This window comes from Vipera berus (genome assembly GCF_964194415.1).
Source record: "Vipera berus genome assembly, contig: HAP1_SCAFFOLD_148, whole genome shotgun sequence".
Lineage (NCBI taxonomy): Eukaryota > Metazoa > Chordata > Lepidosauria > Squamata > Viperidae > Vipera > Vipera berus.
Window position 1 is genome coordinate 49,256 of NW_027673564.1, and position 10,532 is coordinate 59,787.

The 10,532-nt window shown below is 45.2% G+C and overlaps 1 protein-coding gene across 1 annotated transcript in view; it reads left to right on the forward strand.

The window, feature by feature from the left end:
- The window catches only part of LHX2 (LIM homeobox 2), a gene marked incomplete at its 5' end in the record, with an annotated part of 30,549 nt that extends 20,700 nt beyond the window's left edge, over positions 1–9,849 (forward strand). Inside the window, one exon of the mRNA XM_081346917.1 lies at positions 8,855–9,849. Coding sequence (XP_081203043.1) covers positions 8,855–9,142 — 288 coding nt within the window. The 3' untranslated portion in view covers positions 9,143–9,849. The remainder of the gene's footprint in view (positions 1–8,854) is intronic.
- Positions 9,850–10,532: the final 683 nt, after the last annotated feature.

Genomic DNA, 10,532 nt, shown 5'->3' on the forward strand with positions numbered 1-10,532 from the left:
AATAGAATAGAATAGAATAGAATAGAATAGAATAGAATAGAATAGAATAGAATAGAATAGAATAGAATAGCCTTGGTGGAGCAGTGGGCTAATGCCTCCCTAAGTAACACCAGCTGCCTGCAATTAGTGCAGGTTCGAGTCCCACCAGGCTCCAGGTTGACTCAGCCTTCCATCCTTCCCAGGTAGGTAAAATGAGGACCCAGATTGTTGGGGGCAATAAGCTGACTTTGTAATAATGCCGCTTGGGGTGTGTGTGTGTGAAAGCCCTAACAAGCAGGCATATACATAGAATGAAGGCTACTGCTAAGCTTGTAAGCCGCCCTGAGTCTTCGGAGAAGGGCGGGATATAAATGGGATTAAAATAAAATAAATAAAAATAAAAAAGCATAAAGTCTGTTGAATTCTGAAAAGTTTTGACGATCCTCCGACCAACGATGATGAATCCCCGGAAAGCTGAGATCCACAAAACGTGAACTGAAAGCTTTCGCCCCGTGGCTTCTGCAACTGCTAATTTTGGGGAAAGGTTTACAAATATTTGACCGACAAGTCACTCAAAGGCAAAGGTTTTCAAATCCATTCTGACTTCCATCAGCTTTAACCTACATGGGGTTCAAGAAATCTTACAGAGTTTGGGTGCTTAAAACGTAATTTCCCCTTTGCATTGTACAAATGAAGTTGTTTAATCGGGGTGCGCCTCTAAATCAGCCTGAATTAATCTGCAATCCTTCTTCAAAGGAAGCTCGTCCCCCACTTTGCACTGAGCTATAGTTTGGAACAGAACAGAACAGAACAGAACAGAGTAGAGTAGAGTAGAGTAGAGTAGAGTAGAGTAGAGTAGAGTAGAGTAGAGTAGAGTAGGGTAGAGTAGGATAGAATAGAATAGAATAGAATAGAATAGAATAGAATAGAATAGAATAGAATAGAATAGAATAACAGAGTTGGAAGGGACCTTGGAGGTCTTCTAGTCCAACCCCCTTCTAAGGCAGGAAAGCCTATCCCATTTCAGACAAATGGCTGTCCAGTCACTTCTTAAAAGCTTCCAGTGTTGGGAGCATTCACAGCTTCTGGAGGCAGGTAGTTCCACTGGTTAATTGTCCTCACTGTCAGGAAGTTTCTCCTTAGTTCTAGGTTGCTTCTCTCCTTGATGAGTTTCCATCCATTGCTTCTTGTCCTGCCTTCAGGCGCTTCGGAGAATAGCTTGACACCCTCCCCCCACTTCTTTGGGGCAGCCCCTGAGATATTGGAAGGCTGCTATCATGTTTCCCCTATTTCTTGTTTCCTTTAGACGAGCCAAACCCAAGTCCCGCAGCCGTTCTTCGTATGTTTTAGCCTCCAGTCCCCTGATCATCTTTGTTGCTCTTCTCTGCACTCTTTCTCGTTTATGAATCATCTTTGCACACTGATGGGTTGTTGCGGGCTGGGTTCCCCTCATATGTCAACCAGACAAAGTTTGTGGTTTAGAACTTCCTCTTTTGTAATACTGGAATCTGGGATCTTCCAGGAACCTGGATACTGGGAAATCCTGGCTTTCTCTGTATGGTGCGTTGCTGAAGGAGGCGGCTTCGCTCATTGATCCAGTGGCTTTAGAAAGCAATATTTCCTGGATGAGGATCCTCTGCCCTCGGTCGTTCAAGTCCCTAATCTTCTCACGACTGGACTGCTGTAATGCGCTCTCCATGGGGCTGCCCTTGAAGACCATTCAGAAGCCACAGCTGGTGCAGAGTGCCAGTTTTGGGGTCCCCAAGAGTGGCTCCTGTGGCATCACTGCTTCGCGAGCTACTTTGGGTACCAGTCTGCTTCCGGGTGCAATTCAAGCTGTCGGTGGTCCCTTTTAAAGCCCTTCGTGGGAGGGGTCCAGGTTACCCGAGGGACTGCCCCACCCCACTGGGATCGGACCCTCCCACCCGTGCCGGCAGAGGAGGCCTGCTGTGGGTCCCATCAGCCCGCTTACCCTGGTGGGGGGGGTCCAGGAGGAGGAGGGCCTTCTCTGCTCTGGCCCCACCCTCTGGAACATCCTGCCCCCCCAATGTGGGGTTGGCCCCCAACCCTCCTATCTTTTCGTAAGGGCCTAAAGACCGGGCTGGGCCAATCGGCTTGGGGTCCCAGTGGGGGATCAGTGCAATGGAGGTGGTGGATTGAGTGATAACAGATCTCAGCTTCCCCCCCCCACTCTGCCCCCCCCCTGCCCTCCCCATGCGTCCTTGGTTTTAACACCAGCTTTTAACTACTTGTGTTGTAGCTTATATGTAACTGTAAGCTGCCCAGAGTTACCCTGTGGTAAGATGGGGAGGGGGGCGAATAAATTGGATAGATAGATAGATTAGATAGATAGATAGATAGATAGATAGATAGATAGATAGATAGATAGATAGATAGATAGATAGGATGGATGGAGAGATAAAGAGATAGATATAGATATAGATATATGGATAGATAGATATAGATAGATAAGAGAGATGTATGGAGAGAGAGAGAGAGAGAAATAGAGATAGTGATAGATGGATGGATGGATGGATGGATGGATAGATAGATAGATAGATAGATAGATAGATAGATAGATAGATAGATAGGCAGGAAGGCAGGCTGGCTGGCAACTGCAAGAAGAGGACAGCTGTGTCACAGCTACTGATCTCCTCCAGAATTGAAGGCATAATGAATCAGAATCAGAATGGACCTGGAAGGGACCTTGGAGGTCATATAATCCAGCCCCCTGCTCAGGCAGGAGACCCTATACCATTTCAGACAAGTGATTGTCCGGTCTCCTCTTAAAAGCCTCCAGTGATCAATGTGTGCACTTCTAAGTAAAATGGACCAGGTGTCCCTGCCAGTCTCCATATGTCTCTTTAACATCCCCGTCCATTGTTCAGGAGATGCCTTGGGAGTTGTCGTCACGGTTGGTTCTCCTCCTCTGCTTCCACGTTCTCAGGTCTTTGATTGGGTCTCCAGTGATCAGTTCAACATATCTACGGTGGAAGAACTGCAGTTGCTAAACACTTGTCTGTCACGCTGAGTTCTGTCATGCGTAACTGGACGGCGGGGAGCTGGTAACCCTGAAATATTACATTTAGGAGATTATTCTTTCCACACTGAGATATTTTTTAAGGGCTTCAGTTAAGCCAATAGCATCTGGATGATCTATCAGTAAATCCAGTTGCTATAATCTGGTGCAAACTCTTTTCAGCGTGTGTTTTGTAGGGGATGTTTGTGTGCAACAGTGGACATACGAGGACGATATATATGTGTGTCAGGCGGATCTCATGGTTTCCTTATTTTTTTAAAAAATCATTCCAGATCTGGCCGCTAATTTTATAAAGGGGTGCCTGGCAAAACATGATTTAACTATGCAAAAGCTGTTTGCAAATTCAGACTTCTGCATTTAACTCCTCCCTGCCCTGTTGCTGCTCTCCCCCTTTTTTTGTTTCCTTGCCTCAGTTTCTCCTTGAGGAATAGTGCATGAGATTTTGTTCCCCCTTACAAAAAAAGAGAGAGGACTATTGGTTCTTTAGGAACAAATGCACGATTATGCTTCCCCCTCCAACAGACATGAAAAGCTTGCATTGCGCTGGAAAGGTATGCAGCTAAAGTTTGCATTGTTGCTGGAAAGATGTGCAACTAAACTTTGCATTGTTGCTGGAGAGATATGCAACTAAAGTTTGCATCATTGCTGGAAAGATACGCAACTAAAGTTTGCATCGTTGCTGGAAAGATGTGCAACTAAGGTTTTCATCGTTGCTGGAGAGATATGCAATTAAAGTTTGCATCGTTGCTGGAAAGACGTGCAACTAAGGTTTTCATCGTTGCTGGAGAGATATGCAATTAAAGTTTGCATCGTTGCTGGAAAGATGTGCAACTAAGGTTTTCATCGTTGCTGGAGAGATATGCAATTAAAGTTTGCATCGTTGCTGGAAAGATGTGCAACTAAACTGCATTGTTGCTGGAGAGATATGCAACTAAGGTTTGCATTGTTGCTGGAAAGATGTGCAACTAAAGTTTGTATCATTGCTGGAAAGATGTGCAACTAAAGTTTGCATTGTTGCTGGAAAGATGTGCAACTAAAGTTTGCATCGTTGCTGGAATGATGTGCAACTAAAGTTTGCATTGTTGCTGGAAAGATATGCAACTAAAAAACAAGATAGATTATAGGACTGATTCTCTCCTTCCTTCCTTCCCTGTAACTAACTTCCAAATTCCCTTTTCTGCTGCAAAGAAAATCCAGAATCTCTGGCAGCCCCTTTTTTGATATTTTTTTTTAAAAAAAAGAATGAAAGTCATAAATTTTTGTTCTGGTTTCTCCACCGTCCTAGTCGAACAAAATTCCCTACTGACCTACCGTGTCTTCCTGCTTGGGAAGAAAAAAAAAGTGGAATTTTCATTTCTGAAGCCGAGGATTCATTCATCCCTGAAATTGTTTTATTCCACCTTGGCTGGTGGACCGGAAAGGAGAAAACCTGTTGCAATCTCCGTGTAGACATCAGAAGTCAAAGCGGAGGTTTCCTCCCCCCACCCCTCCCCTCCTTCTGTTTCATTCCTTCCTGCCTGTGCCATGCACACCCAGTCCTCAATTTACAACGATTCATTTAGTGACCGCTCAAAGTTATGATGGCACTGCGGAAAAAAAGTCATTCTTCACACTGACGGACATTGCAGCATCCCCCTCCCCCACGGTCATGTGATCCAAATTCAGACACTCAGCCACTGACTCGTATTTATGACGGTCGCAGCGTCCCGGGGGGGGGGGGAAAGTCACGTGATGCGACGTTCTGGCAAGCAAAGTCAAAAGCTGTTAAATGAGTAACCGCGTTACTCATTTGCAACAATTGCAACGATGCAACCACTCTGGGAGGAAAGGTCATAAAATAGGGCACGCTCGCTTAGCAAGTGTCTCGCTTAGCAACAGAAGTTTTGGGTTGTAAGTGAAGGACTTACTGTATTTATTTTTAAAAAATCCTTATTCTGGAGCAGGTAAGTGCCTGGCAGAGAGGCATCAAGGATGTAACTCGCAGGGCTTCTATTATTAATAACCACATAAAATTGGATCCATATCCTCACATTCCTCCGAGCTGCTCCAGATGTTAAATATGATTCTTCCCCCCCTCTCCCCCCCCGTGTTATTATTTTAGAAGTATTAATAATTTATCTTTGCACGTAAGGCTGGCAGTCCTTTTAAAACGATCTGATGCCCGATCATAAAATACCCCACAAATATTAATATTTAAATATCAACAAACAGCAGAAGGGTAGAAAACATTTCGCTTGGATGACATCTGATAATAATAATAATAATAATAATAATAATAATAATAATAATAATAATAATAATAATAATAATAATAATAATAATAATAAAGTTGGAAGGGACCTTGGAGGTCATCTAGTCCAACCCCCTGCTCAGGCAGGAAACCCTATCCCATTTCAGACAAATGGCTGTCCAGTCTCTTCTTAAAAACCTCCAGTGTTGGAGCATTCACAGCTTCTGGAGGCAGGTTGTTCCACTGGTTAGTTGTTCTAACTGTCAGGAAGTTTCTCCTTAGTTCCAGGTTGCTTCTCTCCTTAATGAGTTTCCATCCGTTGCTTCTTCTCCTGCTTTCAGGCGCCTTGGAGAATAGCTTGACTCCCTCTTCTTTGGGGCAGCCCCTGAGGTATTCCTTTAAGGAAGTCCAAAAAAAATAATAATAAATCTGGTGAAATTCTCCAGAGAGCTAGTCAATAAAACCCTACCAACTTACTCAACTGTTTCCAACCATGATAGTCCCAGAGACAGCGAGAGGTCTATGGAGGTCCAGCAGGCTAAAGAAGGCTTTTGAAGGGTACCAATGAGACCACAATTATTTAGGGTGTGTTGGTAGTTATGGGGTTGTTCAAGAGGTTAAGACTTGAAAGACAAATAAGTAACACATTAATCTGTATGTGGACCACATTAACCAGTCTGTACTTTGCTTTTAATGATGAAGAGCTTGGGGTTCAAGACCATCTGTCATCAGTTGGGAGGGAGTCTCCGTACAGGTAGTCCTTGACTTATGACACTTCACTTAGTGACCATTCAAAATTACAATGGTACTGTTTCCTGACAGTTAGAACAATTAATTATTGGAACGACTTGCCTCCAGAAGCTGTGAATGCTTCAACACTGGAAGCTTTTAAGAAGAGACTGGACAAACATTTGTCTGAAATGGTATAGGATTTCCTGCCTGAGCAGGGGATTGGATTAGATGACCTCCAAGGTCCCTTCCAATTCTGTTATTCTATTCTATTCTATTCTATTCTATTCTATTCTATTCTATTCTATTCTATTCTATTCTATTCTATTCTATTCTATTCTATTCTATTCTATTCTATTCCATTCCATTCCATTCCATTCCATTCCATTCCATTCCATTCTATTATTCTATTCTATTCTATTCTATTCTATTCTATTCTATTCTATTCTATTCTATTCTATTCTATTCTATTCTATTCTATTCCATTCCATTCCATTCCATTCCATTCCATTCCATTCCATTCCATTCCATTCCATTCCATTCCATTCTATTCTATTCTATTCCATTCCATTCCATTCCATTCCATTCCATTCCAATTTCTATTCTATTCTATTCTATTCCATTCCATTCCATTCCATTCCATTCCATTCCATTCCATTCCATTCCATTCCACTCCACTCCACTCCACTCCACTCCACTCCACTCCACTCCACTCTACTCTACTCTACTCTACTCTACTCTACTCTACTCTACTCTACTCTACTCTATTCCATTCCATTCCATTCCATTCCATTCCAGGTCCCAGGTCAAAACTGCAGATCAAATTGTGACCGGTTCTAAGCTGAGGGCAGATGCTGGTCCAGAGACTTGTGAAGTGAATTTGGCCCCATTTTACCACCTTCTTTGCCTCAGTTGTTAAGTGAATCACCTGCAGTTGATACGTCAGTAACCCGGTTGTTAAGTGAATCTGGCTCCCCCCCATGGACTTTGCTTGTCAGAAGGTCGCAAAAGAAGATCACATGACCCCGGGATGCTGCAACGGTCATAAATATAAATCAATTGCCCAACCTCTGAATTTTGATCACATGATCACTGGGATGCAGCAATGGTCATAACTGTGAAAAACAGCCGTAGGTCACATTTTTAGTGCTGCTGTAATTTTGAACGGTCATTAAACGAATTGTGGTGAGTTGAAGACTACCTGTACATCTGAGATGCCATACGCTAAATAAATCAAGACGATCACCTGGACGGCCCCAGTGCCAATCGATCCGTATTGGGAATGGGAGATGTTTTAAAGAATCCCCCCACCCACCTGCCTTGACCCAAAGGTGCTTTTTTCACGAGGCAACTGGACTTTCTTGTTTTTCCTTTGTAGAGGTTTCACTTCAGGAAGCTTCCTCAGGTTCTGACTGAATGGTGGCAAATGGAAGGATTTATACTCCTTGTAGACAGCTGGTCATTTGCACTCTTTCTGAGAACGGTTGAGGCCTCTTGGAGGTTTATCTGTCACCTGAGGGGTTCAAATGGATGTGGAGCCTTCTTGGAACTGCTGAAAGGACCATGTTGTAGACTGGAGATAGATGATGTCCTATCCCTCCCCCCTCTGTTGAGGGAGGGGCTGTTCACTTTTGACCTAGATGGCCTCTTTGACTCCTCTTTCAAACCAACCCAAAAAGTGGCCTTTGCCTTTTAAATGCAGATGGAGGGCTGAATCTTGTCCTCGGGAGGGGGGGTTGTTCTCCTACATTGTGCCATGCGTGTGTGAAGCGGTTGTCGTGTTTCTCCAAGGTCCAGATCTGCACATGGCTCCCTGCTCTGTAACTGCATCTACCACGTCGCTCAATTTGCGTCTGGGCATTGTATTCTTGGGGTGGACAAGCTTGTGCCTTAGTGTATTCTTGGCTGCACATTCCCACCTAATTTATTTATTTAATTATTTGATTTATATACCGCCCTTCTCCCGAAGGACTCAGGGCGGTGTACAGGGCAATAAAAATAAGAATACAGGATACAAGATTTAAAGTTAAATGATTGTGCCCAATGTAGTAAGTTAGTTAAAAACAATGTTAAAACCCCAAACCCATCAGGCCAGGCCGGCTTGTTCGAATAGATAAGTTTTTAGATCACGCCGGAAGGAGCGAAGGTCGGGGGCCATCCGTAGTTCAGCCGGTAAGTGGTTCCAAAGGACTGGTGCGCTCACCGAGAATGCTCTCCCCCTGGGGGTCACCAGTCGACATTCTCTGACCGGTGGTACCCTGAGGAGGCCCTCTCTGTGGGAGCGTACAGGACGGAGGGAAGTTGACGCCGGCAGTAGGTGCTCCCGTAGGTAATCCGGACCCATGCCACGTAGGGCTTTATATGTCATCACCAGCACCTTGAATCTCACCCGGAAGGCAACTGGAAGCCAATGCAGCTCACGGAGCAGAGGTGTAACATGGGAGTATCGGGAGACCCCCAAAAGAACTCGCGCGGCTGCATTTTGTACCAGCTGAAGCTTCTGAGTGGTCCTCAAGGGCAGCCCCATGCAGAGAGCATTGCAGTAGTCTAAACGAGAGGTCACAAGTGCATGAGTGACTGTACGCAAGGCATCCAGGTCCAGATAGGGTCGCAACTGGCGCACCAGACGAACCTGGGCGAAGGCCCCTCTAGTCACGGCTCCTATATGATCCTATATAATGTCCTGGTTCTGACAGATGAAACTCCTCAAAGAACGTCGAGGCCTTGTTTAGCTTAAGGAATCGAAGCACAGTTCTTCTGCAAAAAAAACAAAACATCTGATGTTGGCAGCGTTGACACCTACCTTGAGTTCATTCTTTCTCTTTCTCTCTCTTTTTCCTTCCTTCCTTCCTCTCCTTCACCTGGGACGGCTCTAGGTATGGTTCCAGAACGCCCGAGCCAAATTCCGACGGAACCTCTTGCGCCAGGAGAACACGGGAGTGGACAAGGCGTCCGATTCGGCCCTCCAGGCCGGCACCCCATCCGGACCGGCTTCGGACATCTCCAACACCTCCTTAAGCCCTTCCCGAACCCCCACCACTCTCACAGACTTGACGAACCCTAGCATGCCCTCCGTGACTTCGGTCTTGGGCTCCGTATCCGGCAGCTTGGACGTCCACGAATCCCGCAGCCCTTCACAGACCACGCTGACCAACCTTTTCTGATGACCCCTCCCGCGGCTCCAGGGGCGTACGTCTCTGTGTGTCTTACTTTCTTTAAGGAAAGAAACGATTCTTAGTTCAAATTCCAAACGGATTTAAAAATAAAAATAAAAATTTAAACTCGGGACGCCACTGGGCTGCAGCTCCACAAGTCCGGCGAGGTCTGAAAGCTCCCGTGGATTGGAGGGGGTGACTTGGAATGGCAACTGCCCACACAACATTTGTGTCAGTGTACAGTTTTATGGACTGGGCCAGGGAAATGGCAATTAATTTAAGTTGGCTAAAGCTTGTGTGATTTTTTTTCCCCCAGAGACTGCCACGTGCCTTATTTACTGTCCATTTCTTTTTTCTCCAAACCCCGGCCTCTTTTCCTCCCCCCCTCTCTGTATATTTATGACCACGTCCGAGACCACGCAAACTACAAAAAAAGGGGGGCGCCAGGGGGCAGGGGAGAGAAGCGAAAATGTTAATATGAGTTTTGCTACTTTAAATTAAGTCCTAAACCTTTCACTGGTCGTTCTGACGTCTTAGAACTGAAACTCAGAAGAAGTGACACGTCTGTTCCGCTATCAAAATTTGTAAAAAAAATAAATAAACAAAAATAAAATAAAATCTAACCAATAATAAAGCCACTTAACGGAAATGACCTCCACGTTAGTTGCCCTTGCCATGAGAGATTTAGGCAAGGAAGAGGAGAAGGAGAAGGAGAAGGAGAAAGGGAAGGAGAAGGAGAAGAGGAAGGAATGGTGGAAAAGGAGGAGGAGGAGGAGGAGGAGAGGAAGGAATAATGGTGGAAAGGGAGGTTGAGGAGGACAAGGAAAGATGGAGAGATTCTCAAAAACCTTTTTTGGCCCTGTCCCCACCATAAAACTGAGAAGAGACTTCCTTCCTTTTTCACTTCCCAAAGAAAGAGGTATTAACGCTGATGAAACGATAACCCTTCTTCAACACCCTTATCCGCTTCAGGTCACCGGACTACAACTCCCATCAGGCTAGGCAGCCAGAACTGTTGTCACGCCCAAAGCCAAGCACCCACCTTTTTTCCTCAGGCCTTTAACTCTTCTTGCAATTACAGAATTAAAAGGGTGAGGGCACTGAATTGGGTTGTGCCGATTTGGCCAATAAAAGATTCGCCGACCACAGCTGGGCTACCCCTAGCTATGTTAAGCTGCGGAGGGCTTATCCCCGGCTTGTTGAACAAACCATAGCAGGCTGACTCTGAAGCACACCAGTGAGTAGACCTAGCATTGCGGCCACAGGAAGGGTGGGGAAAGGTTGACGGTTCCTTTCAGATGGAAAGTGCAAGACAATAAGACTTGGGAACTTTTACTACGGAAGTCCTGTTATCTTTCTCCGGAGGTCTGGAAGAAAGACTTTCAACTCAGCTGAGCTA